The sequence below is a fragment of the Hemitrygon akajei genome, chromosome 20 (genome assembly GCF_048418815.1).
Source record: "Hemitrygon akajei chromosome 20, sHemAka1.3, whole genome shotgun sequence".
Classification (NCBI taxonomy): domain Eukaryota; kingdom Metazoa; phylum Chordata; class Chondrichthyes; order Myliobatiformes; family Dasyatidae; genus Hemitrygon; species Hemitrygon akajei.
This window is the reverse complement of record NC_133143.1, coordinates 26808861-26834376: the sequence shown is the minus strand read 5'-3', so window position 1 is coordinate 26834376 and position 25516 is coordinate 26808861. Positions and strand designations below refer to the sequence as shown.

The following is a 25516-nucleotide window of genomic DNA, read 5'->3' as shown; positions in this document are numbered from 1 at the left end:
TCTTGTTCTCGTTAAGTGTGAAATTCTCTCTGTGCCTTTGAAGGCTCTAAAGTGGAGATCAGATCTCCACTTTGCCATATGGGGAGGGTTGTTGAAGTACAGCGACCATGACAAACAGAGTTTAATTTATTTTTAAAGTCTGGTCCAGTTAATGCCGATTTATTTGATTTGAGTGGCTGGATAATTAAACTTGCACTTAAAGTCCCTATTGTGCAATTTCTTATTTTGATTCCCAGTTCTCTGGCCAATATCTAACATTCAGCTAATGGAACAAACACATGATATAGCTATTTATAACGCCGCCCTCTGTGGGATTCTGTGGAGCATGAATAGGCTTTCATGGTTCTGCTTTGTTACCCAGCTCAATATAATTGGCTATAAAACACCTTGGGATATATTGCAATTATGAAAGTTCATACTTTTGGTGGAAATGCCCAAGATTTAGGGAAGAATTAAAACTGCAATCAGCTATTAAAGAATTACAATAATGTGAAATATGAAATATTAATGTAGTAGAATAGAAAAGAACATTACTAAATTATGGTGTTTATCAACAGAGAATGAGCTGGAAATCCATTGTAATCTCCAATTTTATATAAACGTATTTAGTAGATAGAAAGGATTGAGAGAAGGGGCAAATGTTACATGGAGTTGAATAAGATGGCAGCCTATTTCTCCTGGATGAACTTGAACAAAACTCCTCTTAAAGTGATGAGACAAGTAATGAGTTTTAAGCATGTTTTAAAATAGACCAAGAAGTTAACATTTAACATCCGGTGCACGTGCATGCACACCTCCAGGATTTTTAAGGGTTGGGTGGTTGTAAAGCTCCAGTTGTTTGGTACGTAAACTTAAAATCGCTGGACCAAATGACCACAGCACAAAAAAATCGTTACTTATCTTTTCACCAGTTTATTTCTTTGAGCTCAGCCAGTGAGGGAACTTGGTCCCGACATCAGGGGAAGAGGCGTTCTTATCCCTCTGGCGGTTCAAACAAGTTCACTGCCCGACTTCCAGAATTGTTACAGTTTATAAGGCCACCGATACAAAAGAACAATCAGTTCGATAGACATTCCAGTTACTCAAATAGAGCAAAACTTAATAACTTAGATAAGAGACGCCACCAAATTTAAGCTTTAATTAAGAAAGGGATGTCCTGTCTTATCTCCATCAGCAACTGCTTTTCGTTGAAACCAAAAGGTGTGAAAATTCAGAAGATGTTTTTTGTGGATCTGTGTGAGCTTTAACCCTTATCTCGCTCCAAAGAAGCAGCTGTGAGACATCATCTTAAACATGCTGTAGCCATTCACAAACCAGAATACACCGACACCGTCAGTACTCAACCTTAACCCATTATTTACAGGAATCTGAGAATCCCCCAATTCCCTTAAAACTTTATCATTCTCTCCTTTTTATCATTTGATGATAAAATTTAAAGTAATCCATCACGTTTACAACAAGTTATAAGAAGGGGACTAACACATCTTATAAGAATTACTATGGTTATAATTAAAACTATTATCATAGCTACATGCAGAAGCATTCCTCAGAAGTCTCCAAAAATGTTAAAAAGGCCATGGCCAGTTCCCTTACCATTGGTAAACCCATGCATCTTTTCTCCAATTCCCTGAATTTTCTGGATTTCCCGAGTGTATGCTGAGATAGATCTGTAACACTTGAAGCCTCATCTGGAATATAAGAACAGCATTCCTTTCCTATGGCAGCACATGTTCCTCCTTTCTCTGCTAGCAATAAGTCCAATGCCATCCTATTCTGTAAAACTACCATCCTCAGAGCTACTATTTCAGTAGTTAAATCCTTAATCTGGGTCTGGACATCAGTTAAAACCTTAGCAGTACTATTTGCCAACTGCTCTAATGCAGCTGCCAGCTTGATCACTTCTCGCGAATTTCGGGCTGTCCCATAGGAAGGAAAAGCTATCATCCAAAATCTCTCTCTTTCCGTAATTCCTCTCTTATTTTGTTCTAGCTGAGTATGATGAGAAATGTTGGCTAATGAATATATAGAGGGTACTACATAAGCTAAGTAGCAACATCCTGCGCAATTTCTCGCCGTGATAGTTCCCTTGTCATCATAAGGCCCTGAGAGCCTTGGATATGCCTTCTTACTGCATACCCAATAAGTTCCATTAACAGCGTACAGAGGGGGATTAATCCTAATTTCTGTACACGAGCTATTTCCCAAAAATGTTTCCTCTATTCCTCCAGTACGGCAATAACAGGTTCTATTTACCTTACTCAGAGTAAGGGCAAATCTATAGAAGGTCTCTCAGTAGGTATTCGTAAATGGCTTCCCTTAAAACAGACTCCCACAATTCTGGGTTGTTCTACATCCTGATATCCACCATCGATCCATAAATGGGTCTGAGGATTTACTCAAATAATTCATAAATCGCACAGATAACATCTCACTACTATTCAAAGGTACTCCTTCCAAGGGCATTCCTGATTCAGCATGCTGGGGTAACCTGGCACATACCCAACAAACCGACTGCCTTATTTGTTCTGCATTTGTGTGGCACAGAGAAAGGAAAGTATCTGTTTGGAGACTTGGGGTACATAGTACAAAAAGTAACATTAGTACAGTCATCATGATATTATTCCCCCTCCATTTCTTCCACTTCCTTAATGACGGGTTTACAGTTGGCTCGATGAATCCACCTTGGTTGCCCTTCTACCTTAACCCATTATTTAAAGGAATCTGAGAATCCCCCAATTCCCTTAAAACTTTATCAGGTGCTTCAGAGGATGTTGGGCACAAGGTTTGGTGCAGAGACTAGCAAAGAATGTACCCCTGGAGAACTGCTCTACATATGAAAGACAACAAGGAAATCAAAACAGGGTTAAGTTATGTGGGTTCTCAATTGTGCCCGTCAGCATATTCCTGGGTGTGTTGGTTGTTAATGCAAATGACACATTTCACTGTATGTTTCATGTGATAAATCTGAATGTGAACCAGAAGTCAGGAGTAATTTTATAATAGTGAGTTAACTACTTCTAGCCAATGTTCCTTGTCTATTCCTTGTATCTCAGCTCTAAGTATACTCAAGGACTGAATATCCAAAGCCCTGTGAGTTGGAGATTTTGGAAGATTCACAGCCCTCTTAATCGTAGTGTTGGATGAAATGTTCAGAGGAATTGGGTATTTTATTGGGTCTTTGCAGATAATTCCCTGGCTCCATTGAAAGCAGTGTGGCCTGGCCAGTACTTATTCCTCAGCTAACTGGTATCTATCTCATGGGTCTATGCTCTACCTGCGGTACATTTCCTTAACCCGAAGGTGCTTCATAGATCCTAGATGGTTTGGGATGGGAATATAGGATGCAAATGTAAGTCTGTGCTTTTTATGCATGATTGAAAAGTTTGAGTAAGTACCAACCATGCATCCCTGTGATACCCTGCTGGTGTAATTTCAGAACCAAGGTGTCAAGCACGTTTCTTTCTGCTGTTGTACACATGTAGTCTTTAACAATATTCAATGTCACTTCAGCTGTGGCTTATAATATTTTCACAGGGACTCTTTCAGATTATTGCAGTGAAACAATTCGCTATTCGGATGCTATAGTTTCTCCCAACCTGAAGACGGCCAAAATCCTAAGGGTTCCGCTGGCGGTTTCGATGTCTGAATGCGTATCAGCTTGCTGTGACTTCCCTGACTGTGACTTGGCTTGGATGTTTGAGAGTCATTGTTACATTTTGAGCTGTCAGAATGTGGAGGAATGTGAACCAAAGAAGACCAGCACCATGGAGTCTTACTTAACCTTTGTGCGCAGGTCGAGCATGCAGGCAGCTTCTTACAAAAGCAAGGGATATTCCATGGGGATGCAGGAAGAAGCAACTTCAATGGAGAGGGACAGTAATCTGGAAGATCTCTATGCGAAACACCTGAGCTTCGATGATGCTATAGCAGCAGATTCCACAGGAAATGACAAGGAAATGCCCATTACTGGTGGGAATTTACAGGATTCCAGCAAGGATCAGGAACCGATACGTGGTTCACAAGGCTGGTTTATGTGGGACTCCAAATATGATCTCAATGTGTCTCCAGTGACCACTGGTAAGCTCGGTGATAAAAATGAGGAGGTTAAGTCAGCTGGAATTCACGGCAGGGTTCCTCTAGACGTGGCTGCTCCAAGGAATGGATCTCAGCTAGAAGAGTGGGACGATGAGACAAAGGAGGAGGCAAAAGATACTGCGACGTTTCTCCCACTGGAGGCGGTGCGTAAAGAAGATCTTCAGCACAGTTCAAATGAAACTAAAAATGGCATCCAAGAGGTAGGTTGTTGAATCTCGCCATTGTTTTAATTTTATTTTCAATGTTTCTCCCCGCCCCCTATGGCTTTCAATGCTGTGTACTAATTATTGCAGAAATACCCAGTGGTAATCAACTTCTAGGTCTAACGCAAAAGTTCCAGGGGTATGTAAGCATATGATCAGAGGAAAGGAGAAGTTTGGGGTGGCACTGGGACAGAACTGACATTTCTCCCATGTGCTCTAGTGTGCTTTAGGGAAGTTCTCCCGAAAGTAGAAAGGAAAAGCAAAATTATATTTCAGATGCTGGGGATTGATTTCATAAACAGAATGCTGAAAATTATCAGCAGACTATGGAAACTATTATCAGCATTACTATTATCAGCTATGACTATTATCAGCAGACTTGTACATCAGTCAATGAAAGCAAGCCTGCAGGTACAGCAGGCAGTGAAGAAAGCTATTGGTATGCTGGCTTTTATAACAAGAGGAATTGAGTATAGGAGTAAAGAGGTCCTTCTGCAGCTGTACAGGGCCCTGGTGAGACCCCACCTGGAGTATTGTGTGCAGTTTTGGTCTCCAAATTTGAGCAAGGACATTCTTGCTATTGAGGGAGTGCAGCGTAGGTTCACAAGGTTAATTCCCGGAATGGCGGGACTGTCATATGTTGAAAGATTGGAGTGACTGGGCTTGTATACACTGGAATTTAGAAGGATGAGAGGGGATCTGATTGAGACATATAAGATTATTAAGGGATTGGACACACTGGAGGCAGGAAGCATGTTCCCACTGATGGGTGAGTCCAGAACTAGAGGCCACAGTTTAAGAATAAGGGGTAGGCCATTTAGAACAGAGATGCGGAAAAACTTTTTCACCCAGAGAGTGGTGGATATGTGGAATGCTCTGCCCCAGAAGGCAGTGGAGGCCAAGTCTCTGGATGCATTCAGAGAGAGTTAGATAGAGCTCTTATAGATAGCGGGGTCAAGGGATAAGGGGAGAGGGCAGGAACGGGGTACTGATTGTGTATGATCAGCCATGATCACAGTGAATGGCGATGCTGGCTAGAAGGGCCGAATGGCCGACTCCTGCACCTACTGTCTATTGTCTATTGTCTATTGAAAGAGGAAACACAAAGTACACTACAGATGCTGTGGTCAAATCAAGGAGTACAAAAAAGCTGGATGAACTCAGCAGGCTGGGCATCATCTGTTGAAAGAAGCAGTCAACATTTTGGGTCGAGATCCTTCGCATGGAAAGAGGACCAGTTAGTGCTTTGGATCCTGACTTTTCATCAAAGCTAGAAAAAAATTAGACATCCAAAGTTGGAGAGGAGGGGGAAGTGAGAGAACAAAGGTAATACTTGTGATAGGATGGAGACCAAGAGATACAGTATTGCTGACTGAGAGACAATGATGATGGTTTGTTTATGTACCAACAGCAGCTCCCTTGTTCCTCTTCAAGTCTGGAGTGCTACATTTGGTAGCCATAGTGGTATCTCCACTGCAGGAGCCAAACGTGGACTGGATGGCCATCTGTTCCATCTGCAGAGGTGACCTTGAGTTTCCAGTTGCCTGCAACCCAATCTCACCCAGAACCTCTCTGTCTTTGGCTCCTTTGCGATGTTTCATTGAAGCTCAGTACAAGCTCAAGTACATTATCCATCTTCTGTCAAGTCACGTTACTGGGCTTAACAGTGAATTTGACAACAGTCTGCCGGGTCCTGATGAAAGGTCATAAACTGGTAACATTTGCTCTGTGTTTTAATTTTCACAGTTGCTGCATGTCTGATATTCAGATTTTAATTTTAGATTTCCAGTATTGGCAGGCCTTTGCATTTCATTATTTCAGAGTTCTAGTTCAATTCTTTTTCCTTATTTTTCTCTCTTGCTCTTTTTTTGGGCTTTTTTTCATCTCCTTCGGGGAGATTTTGCACAATTAACCAGCCTTTGTTACCTCCCTCTGTTGGTAGTTCCATCATTACTTGATTCATTTAGACTCTCTTGGTCTCCACCCAGTCCTGGACATTCCCTTTGTCCTCTCACACTATTCCTGCCTTTCTGTAACTCCATTCCCAATTTCCACCCCCCCTAGTTCTGATGAAAGGACATCAGATGGAAATGCGAAGCAACAAACCATCTGCTGGAGCAACTCGGAGGGTTGAGCAGCATCTGCAGTTGGAGAGGAATTGATGTCTCAGGTGGAAACCCTGCCCAGTGTGGCCTGAAATGTTAATTCTGTTTTGCTCTTCATAGATGTTTCCTAAACTTGCCAACCTTCTCTTTTATGTTCAGTATACTTATTACTACCTTTCCTATCAACAATAATCCACTCTAGGAAATGGTAGTAAATTAAAAATGTAAAAATGATTCCATTTAATGAAGTTGCCCCAAATCCAGATATTAAACTGCACCACAACAAAAGTTCAGTAGTGGCACGCAGTTATGGTTACATAATTGGGAAAACTGAACGCATCCAGTTGAGTATGTGGTTCAGACTTGGAGGTTAAGATACTGACCTAAACAGCCATCTACTCTCTCTAAAAAGGGAATTCTCCAAGTGTTGTCAGATATGTGCACCTCACAATACACCTAAAGGTGGATTATTTAATTGTTATCACAGTGTAATGATAGAAGCACTGAAGCTGTGAATGTAGGATTACAAATTCAAGCCTCTGCTTCACTGAGCATTGCATTGTGTTTGGTATCGCCCAACCAACTCTCTAATTGCTTCCACAGCAACAATGAAACTAAAGTGACCACAGTGATCCATTCAGCTCCTCCTTCACCCCCATTCAGTGCTGCAAACAGCCCTTCCAGGTGAAACAACACCTCACCTGTGAACCTGCTGGGGTTGCCTCTTGTATCTGATGATCCCGATGTGGCCTCTTGTACGTTGGTGAGACGTGTCGTAAATCGGGGAGCAGCTCCTCTCTGTCTGCCAAAAGTGGAACTTCCCAGTGGCCAAGCATTTTAATTCTGAATCCCATTCCCATTCCGACATGTTGGTCCACAGCTTCCTCTAGTGTCATGATGAGGCCAACCCGATGGCATGAATGTCAACTCCTCCTTCTGGTAAAAAAAATTTCCCTCCTATTCCCACTCTGGCCTCTTACCGCCTCTCACCTGCCTCTCACCTCCCCCTGGGTCTCCACCTCCTTCCCTTCCTTCTACAGTCCACTCTCCTCTCCCATCAGATTCCTTCCTCTTCAGCCCTTTACCTTTCCCACCCACCTGGCTTCGCCTATCACTTTTTAGCTATCTCCTTCCCCTCCCCCTCCTTTTTTATCTGGTGTCTTCCCCCCCCCCCCCCCCCACCGGCTTGAAACATTGACTTTTTTCATTTCCACAGATGCTGCCTGACCTGCTGAGCTTCTCCAGCATTTTGTCCGTGTTGCAATAAAATCTAAAAAGGGATTTTTTCCCAGCATGTTCTGGTTGTGATATTGTGTAGTCCATCACCTGCAATTTTATTGTTTGTATTTCATGTCCCTTGTAACCTTCCACTAAAGCCAAAGAAATACTTTCAAACTGTAGTTGATGTTGTATTGCAGAGACAGATGGCATATTATTTCCCCAAAACAACACAAAACTGGACCAGGACATTTGGAGAACTTCCAATACTACACCCAAATGTCAGCCTAGACTTTAGAACTTAAGTTCCTGATTGACATATAAAGCCATAATCTTCTGATCTGGCCGCAAGGTTTTCGCAAATAAAACAAAGTGTGGTGTTTTATGCTTAATGAAACCCGGAACACATTTTATTGAACACCAAAACCTCAAAACAAAAGCGCGCTAAAAATCTTTATGTAACAATGTCATACTGTCAGACCAGCCTCTTAAAGCAAAACCCCATCTCAATTATATTAGCCTACACAGGCCCCCTCCGAATTCACTAAAACCAACATGGTGAACCTGTCTGGAGCTCAGAGGAGCTGCCCGACTCGGGTCCTGTGTTCCATGGGTGGAGGAACCGCAGGTGCCTCTGGCTCATCTGGAAGTGCGTTGACACGCTCATGGTCACGTTGTGACGTCAGGGGTATGGCAGGGGAATACTCCAAATCTTGGTGGGCTGCCTTAAGGTGATTTACCAAAATATGTTCACGCTTACCCTTCTTATCTGTGATAAAAGACTTTTCTCCCCATTTCAAAATGCAGAACGGGCCATTGTAAGGTGGCCCAAGGAGATGTTGGTGTGCGTCATGGCAGCTAAAACAAAGGAGGCAGAATGCAGGGCAACAGAAACTCAAGAGTGCTGTACGTCATGATGGGAGGCAGGAACAGGAGAAAAGGAATTTTATTTAGTGAGGAGGGTGGAATGCTTTCGAGAGGCTGACCGGGCAGTTGTGCCATCAGGAATGAAATCACCTGGCACTTGTAACTGCAGCTTGTATACCAACTCTGTCATGGACGACTGCAGCCCCAGTGGGATCCATGGCAGATGACCATGCCAACACTCTTTGGCCAGGGGAGCCCTCAGAGCAGCCTTTAAGGAGCGGTGAGACTGCTCACATACACCACTGGACAGTGGGTGATACACCGTGGTGCGATGTAGCCCAATGCCGACATGCTGGGCCATTGCAGCCCACAGGTATGGGATGAATTGGGACTACAGTCAGAGGGAATATCAGATGCAGTTTCAAACTGAGCTACACAGGTGCTGATGAATGCCCGAGCCACGTCTGCGGCCGTTGTTAATGTTAGTAGAATGAACTCTGGCCACCAGGGTAAGAAAGTAAGTGAAACCGCAGGGGGAGGGGAGGGGAGGAAAGGGGACCAACAAGGTCTACATTGACACAGTCGAACTGTTGCTCAGCGATCTCTAAAGGCGCCAATGTCACCTGAACATGATGGTTTATTTTTGTCCGCTGGCACTCCACTCAAGCTACAGTCCAATCAAGCACATCCTGTTGAAGGCCGTGCCACACAAACTTTAGTGCAGCTAGTTTCGTGAGGCCTTCCGGCCTGGATGCAAGAAGCCATGTATGGAGTCAAAAACAGTCCACCTCCAGTTTGCGGGCACGATGGGGCGAGGGCGACCGGTTGAGACATCGCATAGGAGAGAAAACCCAGTTGCCCCAAACTTAATGTCAGCCAGCCGCATGCCCGTGTCTGATGTTCGGTAAGCGTGGACCACTTGGTCAGTAATTTAGTCAGCTGTCATGCCGAGATAGTCAACCACTATGTGAACGGCCTCAAAGGCTGACCATGAGAGGCAATCGGCCACGGCATTATTTTTCCCCTTGATATGTCGTATATCCGTTGTGAACTTGGATATGTAGGCCAGGTGGTGTTGCTGCTGTGCAGATGAAGGTATATTTTGGCCATTGAGTGCACGAGGGGTTTGTGGTCAATGAACGCTGTGAAACTGTGGCCTTCTAGAAGAAAATGAAAATGGCAGATGGAGACCGAGAAGCTCACAGTCTAACAAGCTGTACTTCCTTTCAGGGGGACAGAGCTGCTGGCTGAAGACGGTGAGCAGCTGCCACACGCCTCCGACCATCTGTTCATACACAGCATCGTCTGAGGCATCATTAGTAATAACTATGGGTGCCTTGGGGAGTGGGTGCGCCAGTAAGGTCACGTTGGAAAGAGCTCGTTCGGTATCATCATGTGCTCTGGTCATATTCATTGACCAGCCAAGCACTTGGTTAGGGCTACTGCCTTTAAACTCACTATACAGTGGAGCAGAAGTTCAGGAGCCCGTGGAATGAAGCGGTTATAGAAATTTACCATACCTAAAATCTGTAGTTTTTTTTTAGTGAGGGGCGGTGGGAAATGCATAACAGCGGCCATTTTCAATTGGAGGAGTTTCGCACCTTCAGCGGATTTGTTGACCGAGAAAGCAGGGTTAATAATCAGTCTGTGTTGGCTTAAGTGCTTGAAAACTGTGTGGAAATGGGATACGTGTTCGGATTTGGATGCACTGGTGACAAGTATGTCATCCAGGTAAACAAACAGAAAATCTAAGTCTTTTAATACAGAGTCCATCAGCCGTTGGAAAATCTGTGCTGCATTCGTCAGTCCAGCAGCATGCATAGAAGCTCTATAAGGTCAGGCGGGTACTCACGGCTGTTTTGGGAATGTCCTCTGAGCACGCGAGTACTTGATGGTAGCTCCTAACCAGACTGACTTTGGAAAAAATTACCTTTCCAGCTAAACATTTCAAAAGATCTTGGATGTGTGGGACCGGGTAATGATGGGGGGTGGTGGTCTTGTTAAGGTGTCGGTAAACAGCACATGGACTGCATTGGCCAATATGTTCAATGACTCTAGAATCGGGCTAGAGCATCGGAGTCACCAATGTAAAACAAGGCGAGGTATTTTATGCTTCATGACACCCATAACACATTTTATTGAACTCCAAGACCTAAAACAAAAGCGCGCTAAAAAACATTACATAACAATGTGATTCTGTCATACCAGCCTCTTCCAGCAAAACTCCAGCTCAATGTCGGTGGTTGTGAATTATGTACATTTCTCCTAATGATGTTCCCCGACAGTACCACTTAGTCAAAGCAAATAGAGACGGACTCAGCAAATCAGGCAACATCTATGAAGAGGAATAAACAGTTGATGTTCGCCACCATTTTGTTTGTGTTGCTAAGGTTTCCAGCATCTGCAGAATCCCCGATGTTTATGACAGAGACATACTACTGGGATAACATCTGATCGGAGGAGTTAGGGTAGAAGACAAAATATATTGGTTTCTCTTGGAATTAATTATAGCTGCCACTTTGCTGTACGAGTACCGGCCATTATACATTGCTATACTCAGTCCAATAGGGACCTCACCCTAAGCAGGGCTTGAATTTCAGAAACTGTCTGTGTTCCTATTAATATTGCAGAATGAATCTCAAGGTAGTATATGATAACATGTACATATTTGATAATAAATTTACTTTGAAAAGTGAAACATTTACTGCTTGTAATTTTAAGAATAGGAAATAAAGTCTGGTAAATATTTTAAACATTTAAAGATTTTTATTCTGATTGAAATAATCAAAATAGACCAAAGTATCAGGCAGCTTTTGCTTTTTGACTCATTTTGTCCCACTTTTCCCCTTTCACACAACAGAGGTGGGATACGGATCTGTGAGGGCTGGCTGTTTAACGAGATCACATAGAATGCTGCTTGTGTGTGTACCATGCAACAAGAAGCCAGGAAGGAATATATAATATGTATGGGAGTGATCACTTGCAGGAGATGGGGCAAGGATTTTGTATGGGATTCACTGGGAAAAGAGAGATGGCATCATTCAGTGAGGGGAAGTTTGTACTGGGGCAAGATGAAAGCAGCCAAGCATCAATCGTGTTTGAGGTTCTGAAGAAGTGCATTAGGAGACAGGAAATTATAGTGGTCAGGCAGCATCCGTTGAAATGAACAGTCAACGTTTTGGGCCAAGACCTTTCCTCAGGACCTGACAAAGGGTCTCAGCCCGAAACGTTGACTGCTCGTTTCAACAGATGCTGCCCGACCTGCTGAGTTCATCCAGCTTGTTTGTACGTGTTGATTTGACCCCAGCATCTGCAGTGTACTTTGTGTTAAGTGATAGCAGTGTCATTAAAATGCTAAATGTGCAGAAAAAAAGCCAATTTTACAAAGACAGAAACACCAATGTTGATGATTATTGAAGATTGTATTTAGCATTTCCAAGGTTGTCAAGCCGAAGGGTGGTAGTGGGGACAAGCTCCCACTGCCTAAAAGTGCTCCTCACGGCATGTGCCTCAAATAACCTCTGACAACCAAGTCCAACTCCTGGCCTTCTCGTGTGGCTTAGCCTCTAAGCCCAGCGGAACTGTTACTACTGACAGGAGAAGGGGCAGAAGTGGGTCCTGGCGCCTTAAAACCAGTGCTTCGGGTGGATGGAGCTTGTCAGCCTGGGAAGGCAATCCATCTAAGAGGGAAAACTCTGATTTCAAACCTCTGCTGCCTTGCGGCCACACCCACTCATGGAAAAGGCTTCGGGAGTAAACCCTGAGGACAAATCCGGAGCTGGAGTCCCTGAGGCAGTCCGACATTGCCTTCAACCTTGTTCTGGCAACTTCTGCAACGACACCGGTGCCAAGCTGTATCGGGCCTTGCCCTTCCCTTGGACAACGTCGGTGTCGTGGAGAGGGGAGACTTGCTACATGGGCGACTGCCGGTCTTCCATACAACCTTGCCCAGGACTGTGCCCTGGAGAGTACACTCCAGTAGACTTTCCAGACGCAGATCCATGGTCTTGCGAGACGAACGGATGCCCTCATCATCATCATCATCATTTAGCATTTAGGATGAGTTGGAAGTTGCTTTGAGCTGAAGAGGTACCAGCCTTCATTTGCTGTCTTTTGTGCTGAAGGAAGTTGTGAAGCATGTACTGGGATGTTGCTGTTTAGCCATGCAGAAATCGAGAAAGGCATATAGAATAAGGTTTGGGTACTATGAGTGACCTACATAAGACCTGAAAATACCATTGCCAAAATATTACATCTGGATAAAAAGAGAGTGGCACCCTCAGCCCCACCAAAGGCTATCCCACAGTTCTCATGGGAGGCAGGGAGGAGGGGAAATTGTTGGAAGAATTTTGGATATGTTTGGTAGCTTGGAGTGAAGCCATGGAAGGGTTGTCACAAGGAGCAGGAGCACTAGTGGAAGAGATAGCCTGGTTAACCAGGTTAAATACTGTTGCAGAGGATGAGTAGTTACTATGGACACAGATGTTCATGTGGACGTGGACCTCTTGTGTATTCTGCTGGGAAGGATGAAAGCAATTTAGAAGCTGCGGCAGTCTGAGATGTTTGGTGTGAGCTCTGAGCACATACAATATGTCAGTACTCTGCATTGCTGCGTTGCATGACATGTTGCCCGTCACATCCACTAGGGGGCGCAGCATGCACCACTAATATGAGGCGATTACTACAAAGCATTCCTAGTGTATATTTCACAAATGTAATTATAATCTTTGAAAGCTGTCCTCTCTGATGCTGCTTATTTTACAAAGTAATGGCTGCTCCTTTCTCCATTTACAATTTGTACTTTTCCTTTACCAGGAAGACGTCTTGTCTTCAAATTCATCACTTCCCAAATCAGTCACTGCGATTCCTGGTTCGGGGACCACCAACTTTGCAGTCACACATCAGGAAAGGCCTGGAGAAGGTGTGCAAGTTGTAACTCCCATATCTGATAATTCTCCAACTTCACAGTCTACTGTCACAGAGTCTGCAGAAAATAAGCAACAAGGTACTGAAGTTTTTTTTTTAACTCTGTGAAAAGAAAGACATCTTAATGTGATGTGGATTATATATTGGCCTTTTTTAACACAAGTTATTCCTTTTGTTTGCTTGCAAAGATTGTTGAATAAAGAAAGGTGAATACCTATCAGTAAGTTACAAGGTTTGTAGAGCTTACAGCACAGAAGGTAATTCAGCTCATCATCTTCAGCATGCTGTTTAAAACAACTATTCATTGGTCTACTTCCCTCCTCCTCATAGACTTGCTATTGTTTTCCCCTTCAAGTATTTATCCCTTTTTTTTTGCACACTCAGGTCACACCAATTCCGCTCAAACCTCTAATGAAATATAGCCACTGTTGTGCCTTTTTTTGTAATTGCATCAATATGTTGGGCCCTGGATAAATCTTCAGAGATGTTGACATTCAGGAATTTGAACCCGCTCACCCTTTCCACTGCTGATCCATTGATGAGGTCTGGTGTGTGTTCCCTCGACTTCCCCTTCCTGAAGTCCTTGGTCTTACTGATGTTGAGTGCAAGGTTGTTATTGCGACGCCACTTAACCAGTTGATCCACCTGTACTCATCCTTGACACCATATGAGATCTGCCAACAGTAGTTGTGTCTTTCTTGAGGTACACCAGAGTTGATTGCCAGTGAGGAGGAGATGTTATTTCCAATCGATATTGACTGTGGTCTCCTCATGAGGAAGTCAAGATCTGGTTACAGAGGTATTGCTGTTGTCCGGGTGATTCAGGACCAAGCGGAGAGTCTGAAAGATTGCTTCTGCTGTAGACCTATTGTGGTGATAGGCAAATCGTAGAAGCTCCAGGTCTTTGCTTAGGCAGGTGTTATATCTGGTCGTGACCAACCTCTCAAAGTACTTCATCTCAGTAGTTGTGAATGCAACTGTGTGATAGTCATTGTGGCAGCTCACCCTGCTCTTTTTGGGCACTGATATGATTGTCACCCTTTAGAAGCAAGTGGAAATCTCCGACTGCAGCAGTGAGGTATTGAAATGCCCTACCTGGTACGCCATTATGTCCTGACACCATGAATATGTTCTGATGTTGGCCTCCGAAATAGATATTACAGACTCACCAGATGCTGCATGGATTCGCACAGGGTAGTTTTATTCTCCATTTCAAAGCGTGTAAAAGAGGTATTGAGCTCATCTGGGAGTGAAGCATCACAGCCATTGATGATGTTTGGCTTCACCTTGTAGTAAGTAATGGCTGCAAATCCTGCCAGAGCTGATGTGCATCTGATACTGAATCTAACTTCAATTGGAATTGTTTTTGCACTCGTGAGATAGTTCCCGTAGGTTATACCTGGACTTCTTGTACAGTTCTGAATCACCAGTCTTGAATGCTACAGATCTAGCCCTCATCAGACTACAAAACTCCTGGTTCGTCGCTGGCTTTTGGTTTAGATATGTCCGGTATACTCTTGAAGGCACACACTCATCCACTTAGGTCTTGATAAACTGTGGCATTTTCATTCAGATTCGAAGATGGGTCCAAAAAAAAATTGTCCAGTCCACGGATTCAAAGCAGTCCTGTAAGTGCTGCTCTGCTTCCCTTGACCATACCTTCTTGGTCCTCACCACTAGTGTTGTGGTCTTCAGTCTCTGCCTATACTCCAGGAGTAGAAGTACAGCCAGGTGATCAGACATGTGGCTGATGGCATGGAAGTGTTCTTGATGGTGGTATGATGGTGGTCAAGTGTGTCGGCTCCTCTGGTTCACAGGTGACATGTTGGTGGTGTTTGTTCAGGGACTTCTGCGAGCGGGTCAGATTGAAATCCCCACAGTGTTAGGAAAGACATCAGGGTGTGCTGTCTCGTGACCGCTGATGACAGTGCTCAGCTCCTCCAGTGCCTGCCTGACATTGGCCTGAGCTGGAACGTACATTGCTACCAGGATGATGGCAGAAAACCCATTGGGCCGATAAAATGCATGACACTCGACTACAAGATGTTCCAGGTCAAGTGAGCAGGACTGAGACAGAACTGTCGTGTCTGTGCACTATGATGAGTTAATCATGAAGCATACTCCTCCTTTAAAAGACAACTGACCTGACTCTACAGTGAATGGTGAAGTCGTCTGGATTGAGATGTCTCTGCATCCAGAAACTGTTTGTTTATTATTTATTCATTGAGATACAGCGAAGAATAGGCCCTTCCGGCTCTTTGAACCATACTGCCCTGTAAACCGTGATTTAATCCAGCCTAATCTCTGGGAAATTACAATGACTAACCGGTACGTCTCTGAACTGTGGGAGGAAATTGGAGCAGCTAAAGAAAACCCCACAGATACCTTACAGATTACATTGGAGTTGCACTCTGAAATCTACCACCCCGAGCTGTAACAGCTTTGCACTGACTGCTACAGTACCGTGGCACCCAATGGCAGGAGTTAGCCATGTTTCCGTGAAACAAAGTACACAGCAGTCGCTGATGTCTCTCTGGTACTGCAATCTCGCTCTGAGGTCTTCAGTTTTATTTTCCAGAGACAGTACATCTGCCAGCAGTCTATAGTCCAGTGTGTCTTCCCCACTTCCATTTTCTTAAAAGTGCACTTCTCTTGTGACTCGAGTCTACCACCCAGGGTGTGTCAGTTCTGAAGATCAATCGATTTTTAGTCTTAAAGTAATGTTACTTACTGAAGTACACATGGCTGTGACTGTGGATTTCAGCTCTATCAGTTTTAAATGGGAATACTTGATGATTCTCATTGGAGTTGCGTGCAAAGAGTCGCCATTTATGGGTGCCATCTTGAAATGGTGATTTGGTGACCACAAATAGAATTTACCGCTGAAATCATTAGTCACTTCAGCAATCACTACCGAAGTTGCATCACCGATAGATCAGCTGAGGTCAGATGGGCTGATGATCCTGCTCTGAAAAAACTCCCATACTGATGTTCTGATGTTGGAGTGAACCTTTTGTGTGAAGTACAACATCAATCATTATTGTGTTTCCCCTTGATGCCCATTGACTTCAGTTTTACCAGGACTGCTTGCCGGAGAAAAAAGTAACTTAATTTTCCTACTAGCAGGGCTGTGGTTAAACACGGTTATGCTGGAGACATAGCTTTGGCCACTTTCTTCCCAATATGCCATTCTGGTCTGTTACCAGCTTACTTGCATCTCTGCATCCTTAAAGCCATTGTTGTTCAAATGCTGCCTTGACTGTCCTTGATAGCTCTCTCCTCTGACATCAACTCCTTGATCCATTTTGAACCAAGACCATTTTCATGTCTGGTGCTGAGCACTGCTTGGAGGTTATTACTGAGTATCAGACATTGTTCATGACTCCTTGCATCACTTCGTTCTTGAATGGGAGTAAATTGGTTTGATTAATTACCTAATTAAGTTTGTTTTGAACAGGACATAATCGAAGCAATTTCCCTTATTTTTGGGTAGATGCCAGTGTTGTAATGGTATTGGAAGAGCTTGCGTAGAAGTGCAGCTGATTCTGAAATACAGGTCTTGTGTTACTGGCGTATTCTCTGGTCCTATACCTTCCAGTGTGTACAAGTGCTCTCAGTCATTTCTTGAATTTTTACTGCCACATTAAGAAAATTACAAAGTCTGCCGACTACCATGTTAAAAATATAGTGAGTTAAAGGCTAATGTCTCAGCAAGAACTCATCCCTGCACTTACTTTGAGTTGTCACGGGTCTCTGTGAAAAACCCCTCGGACAGCTGCAGCTCATTCAGAACTCTAGCTGCTGCTAGAGTCCTCACTAAGAAAGCACAACATATCACTCCAGTTCTCAGATCACTACACTGGCATCTGGTCCGCTAGAGGAGTAACTTTAAAATATTACTACTGGTTTATAAAGCACTGAATGGTCTAGGGCCAAAATACATCTCCAATCTCTTGCTGCATTATGAACCTTACTGAGTTCTCATGTTGTCTGAGGTGGGTCTGCTTACCGTCCCCAGGGTCAAAACTAAACATGGTAAAGCAGCTTTTAGTTACTATGCTCCACATATCTGGATTAACCTTTTAAAAGTTTTCGATGCTTAAAACTTTTCTTTTTGCTCTAGCTTTAAAGTAGAATCTCCTGCACTGTAACTTTTATTTCTTTATTTTTATGTGTAATGCTATTCTCTTTATATTGCTTGAAATTTGATGTTTGAATTTTGTATCTTCTTTTGAACTGCCTTATGTTTGAAAAGTGCTATACAAATAAACTTTCTTGCCTTGATATGTAAAGTGATTCAAATTGTTTGATCGGTTTCTGTGATGTTGGGGATCTTGGGGGAAGAGGAGTTGGATCATCTACTCAGCACTTCTGGCTGAACGTAGTGGGGAATGTTTCAGCATTGCCTCGTGTACCCGTGCTGGATTGTTTCATTTGGCATGGTTGAATGATGATAAAACTTGAGCTTAAAACTGTAGATGGTTTTGAAACCAGCTACTAAGTTTATCTACTTCAACTGTCTGACCATTCAAGTCTAGACAACCCACTTTGCAAGCCAGTTCCAAAAATTCTTATGAGGAGTGCAATGCTAGAACTTTTTAGTAACCGAATTTGGTTCTTGGCAGCAGTGGCTGGTTCATTAGGTCTTATTCTTTTACTGTTTTAACATGGCTGTTACGATGTCGAGTGGCTTTGTAAGCCTTTTCTAAAAGGACTTTTGTGTAAACATCATAGTGTAGGTCTGGAACAAAGTCAGCAGATTTCACCACATGCAAAAGTTTGGGCACCCCTGGTCAAAATCCCTGTTACTGTGAAGAGTTAAGTGAGTAGAAGATGAATTGATCTCCAAAAGTCATGAAGTTAAAGATGAAACATTCTTTTCAACATTTTAAGCAAGATTAGTGTGTTATTTTTGTTTTGTACAATTTTAGCGTGGAAAAAAAAAGGAAAGGAGAACCATGCAAAAGTTCAGGCACCCCAAGACCTTAATTAGCTTGTTAGGGCTATGGCTTGTTCACAGTCATTGTTAGGAAAGGCCAGGTGATGCAAATTTCAAAGCTTTATAAATACCCTGACTCCTCAAACCTTGTCCCAACAATCAGCAGCCATGGGCTCCTCTAAGCAGCTGCCTAGCACTCTGAAAATTAAAATAAATGATGCCCACAAAGCAGGAGAAGGCTATAAGAAGATAGCAAAGCATTTTCAGGTAGCTGTTTCCTCAGTTTGCAATGTAATTAAGAAATGGCAGTTAACAGGAACGGTGGAAGTCAAGTTGAGGTCTGGAAGACCAAGAAAACTTTCCGAGAGAACTGCTCGTAGGATTGCTAGAAAGGCATCAAAACCCCGTCTGACTGCAAAAGACCTTCAGGAAAATTTAGCAGACTCTGAAGTGGTGGTGCACTGTTCTACTGTGCAGCAACACCTGCACAAATATAACTTCATGGAAGAGTCATCAGAAGAAAACCTTTCCTGCATCCTCACCACAAAATTCAGCATCAGAAATTTGCAAAGGAACATCTAAATAAGCCTGATGCATTTTGGAATCAAGTTCTGTGGACCGATGAAGTTAAAATAGAACTTTTTGGCCGCAATGAACAAAGGTATGTTTGGAGAAAAAAGGGTGCAGAATTTCATGAAAAGAACACCTCTCCAACTGTTAAGCACAGGGGTGGATCGATCATGCTTTGGGCTTGTGTTGCAGCCAGTGGCACGGGGAACATTTCACTGGTAGAGGGAAGAATGAATTCAATTAAATACCAGCAAATTGTGGAAGTAAACATCACACCGTCTGTAAAAAAGCTGAAGATGAAAAGAGGATGGCTTCTACAACAGGATAATGATCCTAAACACATCTCAAAATCCACGATGGACTACCTCAAGAGGCGCAAGCTGAAGGTTTTGCCATAGCCCTCACAGTCCCCCCGACCTAAACATCATCGAAAAACTGTGGATAGACCTCAAAAGAGCAGTGCATGCAAGACAGCCCAAGAATCTCACAGAACTAGAAGTCTTTTGCAAGGAAGAATGGGCGAAAATCCCCCAAACAAGAATTGAAAGACTCTTAGCTGGCTACAGAAAGCGTTTACAAGCTGTGATACTTGCCAAAGGGGGTGTTACTAAGTACTGACCATGCAGGGTGTCCAAACTTTTGCTTTGGGCCCTTTTCCTTTTTTGTTACTTTGAAACTGTAAAAGATGGAAATAAAAAAAGTAATCTTGCTTAAAATATTAAAGAAATGTGTCATCTTTAACTTTATGCCTTTTGGAAATCAGGTCATCTTTTACTCTCTTAGCTATTCACAGTAACAGACATTTTGACCAGGGGTGCCCAAACTTTTGCATACCACTGTAGGTATTTATGACCATCAGGTAGTTGAGTGATCACGTTACTTACACTAATTTGTACTTTATTTACTGATTATGCACTGACTACTGTTCTACCACTGTATCCAAGTTTTACCATTCCAGAAAATTATACTATACACAAGTGAAAATCATTGAAACATTTCATTTCCAGAAAGCAAGTATCTATTGGCTTTTCATAAATTTTGGAAGTTCTAAAGTGTTTTTTAGCCAAACAGGTTTTATCTTTTGGAATTTTTTTTTTTACTTACAGCCTAATATAAATGAGTCTTGGGAGTAATAAAGTGTGCCTAAAACAAATGCTTTCCTTTATTACTAAACTTTGGACTGGATTTTCTACAGAAGGTGAAAACTGAAGGATGCCACCGGTCAAACCTGACATATCAGAATAATGGTTTTAGTTGCCTTCAATTTATTTGTGATGCTTCAGTGTTTAAGCAAAGCTCTTAAGCAAAACTCATTGAGCTGTTAGAGTCACAGATTATACTCCATGGAAACAGGCTTTTCAAAATCAGGTCTAATATCACCAGCATATGTTGTGAAATCTGTTAACTTTGCAGCTGCAGTACGTAATAGAAAAAAAACTGTGCATTACAGGAAGTATATGTAAAAATAGTTAAATATGTAGTGCAAAAATAAAAAAAAGTAGTGAGTTAGCATTCACGAGTTTAATGCCCATTCAGAAATCAGATGGCAGAGCGGAAGAAGCTTCTCCTCAAACAACTTGTCTAAAATAATTGCTACAGCTAATTTTACACATGATGTCTGCTACATTTCCCAGTTTCAATGAAAAGTACTTAATTGGCCTGAAAGTACTCTGAAACTGTTCAAAGTACATTTATTATCAAAGTATGTATGCAGCATACAACCCTAAAATTCATCTTCTCCACAGACAGTCACGAAACAAGAAGAACCATGGAACCAGCCCATTCAAAGAGAAACATCCGATATCAAACTCCCCCCCCCAACATGAAAAAAATCATGTAATCAGCAACAAAAAATAAGCAAAAATACAGAGTATAAAACACAAAATCAAAAGGCATATTTCAGTACAGTTCAACCCAGTGTTCATTATTTTAAAAGATTGCAGTACCAGAGAGACATCAGGGACTGCTGTATATTTTGCTTCATGGAAACATGGCTAGCTCTTGCTATTGTGTGCCTTGGTAGCGTAGCAGTTAGCATGACACTATTACAATATATAATTATACAAGCAGTATATAAATTCAGGTAATTTCTTTCCAGGTTATCTTCCTGTTCTGATTAGAACTCAGTAAAAGCAATTATTTGGAGAATTAAGTTACTGCAAAATTTATTAGTTGCTGATTCAAAGATATTTTCTTGGATAGGTAAGGCTATTATGTAAATGCTGTAAACTGACAATTGTCAGTTTTATTGGTTTCTTTTGTTATCTGTTCTAATTCTCCTTGTTTCCCCCTTCCCTCATAGTGAAGGAACTGATTGTATCAGCTGGAACTAATGTAGTGATCACTCAACCCAAAAATTCTGTGGAACTGAATACCTTTGTCCTTCCTGCTCCATCTGCAGGTAAGCATTGATTAGCATTAGATTATACAGGGAAAGGTTGACTCTTTTGTGTCTGATGGCTCGTACGTATGTCAACACTTGTCCTATTTGCGTGTTATTTAACCAGAGGAAAGCTACATGCATCATCTTCCAGAGCAGCTGATGAATCAGAAAAGTTTAAGCAACCATTCATTAAGATGATGATGTGTTTGTTTTATTACTGTGTTCTTTATCGAATTGAGTTTTTATTTGTGCTGCATCAGATTCAGAGCAACAATTATTTCATTCTCCTCTACACTTGTGCTCTGGAAATGACATTAAACAATTCTTGGATCAAGATTTTCCCAATTGCTTATGGGCAAAGCAGTCAACCCATCTATAAATGATGTACAAGTGGAACATGGTTTGTGTACGGTTGGATCTTTGAAATCACTCAGTTATGGACATTCTACAACACGGAAGGAGTTCTTTAAGCCCAATTGGTTTATACTAGTCGAGTTTCCATTTATGCCTCCATGCCTTATTCCATGTTCTGCCATTGGGTCCATTGTCCTGCAGGTGATGGCGTATGAAGCAACATCTAAGTACTTCGTAAATGCAATGGGTGTTTCTACCTCTGCCATCTGTTTAGGACGAAAGCTCCAGATTTGCTTCCACCATCCTCTGGATAAATTATTTTCCTTATTACCCACCATCCATTGCTCACCCTTGCCCTTTGTTTCTGAGCCCTCTAACAGAGGAACTGGACCTTCCTATTTACTCTTTTCTTGGCTCCCCTATAATCTTAATTAAATTTCTCCTCAGCTTCATCTGTTCCACTGAAAACCAACCCAACCTATCCACCTTCCCTCTTTATTTGCTATTTTCCAAACCTGGTAATATCCTTATAAGTCTTCTCTGCATCAACTCCAGTACAATGTGGTGACAAGAATAGTCCATTGAACTCAAACAGTACCCCAACCAGTATTCTGCATAGTTCTAGCTTGTATTCACAAAAAGATATTAATATAAATTTTCTTCCTTCAGAATCACCTTACAGTTACAAATGGAGTTTAGTGAGCCATCCTGTGGGCTTCGAAGGTTTGATGGAAGGCAAGGATTCTCAGACACTGAAGTTATCTCAGGTAAGGGGAGCAAATACGATACAAATAAGACATAAGTAAGAATCAAGCTGTAAGGATGAGAGTAGAATTAGAATTTGAAAGGTTAGTGAGTTAGTGAGGTCACTGCTATTGCTTGAAATCTATACTCTGGGATTTGTGCAGGAAAGGGACAGTGACGTCAGAAACCAGCCGTTGAATGTGGAACGGGCATGGCAGCTTGAACAGGCGACTTCTGCTTCTGTTCCTTGTCACGGGGGAGAAGAATATGACCCAAGGGCCAGGTCAAGCACAAATGGGGCCCATTCAAAAATACATCAGAAATTAAAGCCACACACGCACGCACACGCATGCACACACACACACACACACACACACACGCACGCACGCACGCGCACGCACACGCACATGCACACGCACACACACACCTACCTGGAGGAACTCAGCCGGCTGGGCAGCATCTATGCAAAAGAGTAAACAGTTGATGTTTTGGGCTGAGACCCTTCTTCAGGATGAAGGGTCTTGGCCAGATATGTTGACTGTTCACTCTTTTCCATAGATGCTGCCTAGACTGTTGAGTTCCTCCAGCATTTTGTGTGTGTTGCTTTGGATTTCCAGTGTCTGCAGACTTTCTCTTGTTTGTGATTGGATTACTACACTGCAAAGTCTCATCCAAGGATGCCTACTCTGAGAAAATCTGTCTTTCCTTCAATGGGAGTTCAGTGAAACCCTCCCTCACTGCTCCCCCTCTATGATCCCTGCTGCCCTCCGAATCTTCGACCACGTGCTCACTACCACAGCCACGCTGTCCTTCCTGGGAACATATCTTCACTTCATTCTTGTACCATATGGCTTCCAGATCCGTTTTCAAGCCTCTCAGTTCGGACCCTGTGAGGACCGCAGGTTCTCACATTCAATGGACTGGTTTTCCCATCGCATTCTCTGCGCCACACTTCTTCCTGTGAGGAGCTACTTGGTGTCCCTATCCCAGTAACTTCCACAACTCTGGGATTCTCTCTCCGCCAGCTGCAATGGACCTATCCAATACTCTATCCTCAGTTGGATCCATGCTTTCAATCGCTGGTTCTTTGACTTTCTCACACCCTGGAAGGAGCAGAACTGGCCTGTCTACAGACCACAGAACCTGCTGTCTCCAGTGTTGCCAGACATGGACGTGTCCATACCACGATCCCTGCTGCCGATCTCAACAATTCTAACAGTCCAGAGCAGATTCAGAACCCGGACTCCATCACCATCAATGTAGGAAACCCCGTCTCGCCTTCTCCCACCACCACTCTGCAATCCCATGTCTCTCAGGTCCCAACACCAGATCTTGGGTCCTCGTCTTCCTCTCACCCCAACTTCCCTGAACACCCCAACTCTTCCCTCTCCTCAGATACTACTGTTACGAACCCCGTAACCAGGTCACTTACCAGCAAAGATAGAGAGGTCCGTTGAAGTCTGATGGTACTATTTTTAACAGTATTTATTAGTAAAAATACACAAAAATAATATCAATGCAAACATACAGATAATATACGTTGTCAATACTAAATCTAAAAGCGCGGGTATAATAATAATCAATAAGAAATAGCTCTATCGTTGTCTAGGGGATAATGTATTGTCCGATGGAAATATAAAAGTCACTCAGTTCATTCAGGCTGCAGCCTTTTGTTGGAGAGAGAGAGAGATTTGGAAAAACTTGCTGGCTTTCCTTTTTTATGATTTCGATCCGTCAGAGTCTCGTTGGTGTGGCCGTTCACTTGTGGCCTCTCCTTTAGCTAAGCCGTTCTTCCGTGATGAGCCCACTACCCTGGCAAGGGAAGACGCACACGGGCCCTCACCGGCGTTCGCTATAAAACGCTGTCACTGGCTTTCCAGCGTTTCTCCTGGTGCGTCTAAAGGGGTTGTTCCCCAGACCCTCTTTTATCCTTACTCACGGGGTCTCAGATGTCAATCAGGTTGGGATGATGCAATCCCTCAACCAGCCCACTCTGGTCGTCCCCTGAGGGGTTTCAATGAATAGTACAGTACTCAATACACAATTCCATCTCCAAGAGACAATGGTCATTATCCGTGGCTTTGTATCGCTGAGGCCAGGACACATTCCAAAACCTTGTGGATTCTGTCTCATTTCCTAGACCCGAATTAATAGCGATCTTGCGATTCTCAAAAAGGAGGGGGCTACTTTGTACCCTTCGGCCCCTCAGAATTGTGGCACATTCGTAACACTACCAACCCTCTTACCCCCTCAAATCCCAGCTCTCATCCATGCTGGGTCTTCACCATCCCCTCTGACCTTTCCCTCTCTGAGACAGAACATTGTGTCCTCAGTAGGAGCCTCACCTTTGTACCCCCGTGCCCAGTTCTGCGCCTGCCGGGACGCTGAGCTCTTCTTCCGCTGCTGTGCCTGCTTCTTTGGCAAGGACTCCCCGCCCTGGACCATGACTCCTTCTCCCGTCTTCAACCCTCCTCCTCTTCCTGGACACCCCACCCTGGTCTTCTGCCTGACCGGGACCTTTTCATTGCCAACTGCCATCGGGACATTAACTGTCAGATTTTAACACTCCTCTCTCCAATTCCAACCTCTCTCCTTCCGAACGCTCAGCTCTTCACTCCCTCACACCTAATCCTAACCTCACCATCAAACCTGCAGATAAAGGGAGTGCTTTAGTAGTCTGGCAGACTCACCTCTATCTTACTGAGGCTCAGCACCAACTCTTAGACACCTCCTCATACTCATCCCTTGAACAGGACCCCACCAAGAAGCACCAGGCCATTGACTTCCTCAGCATCGTCAAACTTATTAACTCTGGGGATCTCCCATCCACCGCCACCCCGTTCCCACACCCAACTCCCATTTCTACCTCCTACCCTAGATCCACTGTTACGTACCCAGTAACTGGGTCGTCAAACCAGCAGAAATGGAACACTCGTTGGAGTCTGTAATTACTAGAAACTAATAATGTTTATTAGTAAATTAAGTAATACAGTACACTAAATGCAAGGATATAAACGTAACAGGTTAGCAGTGATAATATACACTTATACACAGAAATATGGGAATATGAATCAGCCAAGCTCTATCGAAGTCTAGGGGTAAATGATCAGTC

At 43.2% G+C, this 25516-nt stretch overlaps 1 protein-coding gene across 4 annotated transcripts in view; it reads left to right on the top strand.

Annotated features, from left to right (window-relative positions):
• Nucleotides 1-25516, top strand: part of LOC140713658 (dyslexia-associated protein KIAA0319-like) — a 76095-nt gene that overhangs the window by 15094 nt on the left and 35485 nt on the right. For all 4 annotated transcript variants that reach the window (XM_073024025.1, XM_073024026.1, XM_073024023.1 and 1 more), the window contains exons 3-6: nucleotides 3535-4295; nucleotides 13304-13493; nucleotides 21226-21324; nucleotides 22330-22427. In XM_073024025.1, coding sequence (XP_072880126.1) covers nucleotides 3535-4295; nucleotides 13304-13493; nucleotides 21226-21324; nucleotides 22330-22427 — 1148 coding nt within the window. The remainder of the gene's footprint in view (nucleotides 1-3534; nucleotides 4296-13303; nucleotides 13494-21225; nucleotides 21325-22329; nucleotides 22428-25516) is intronic.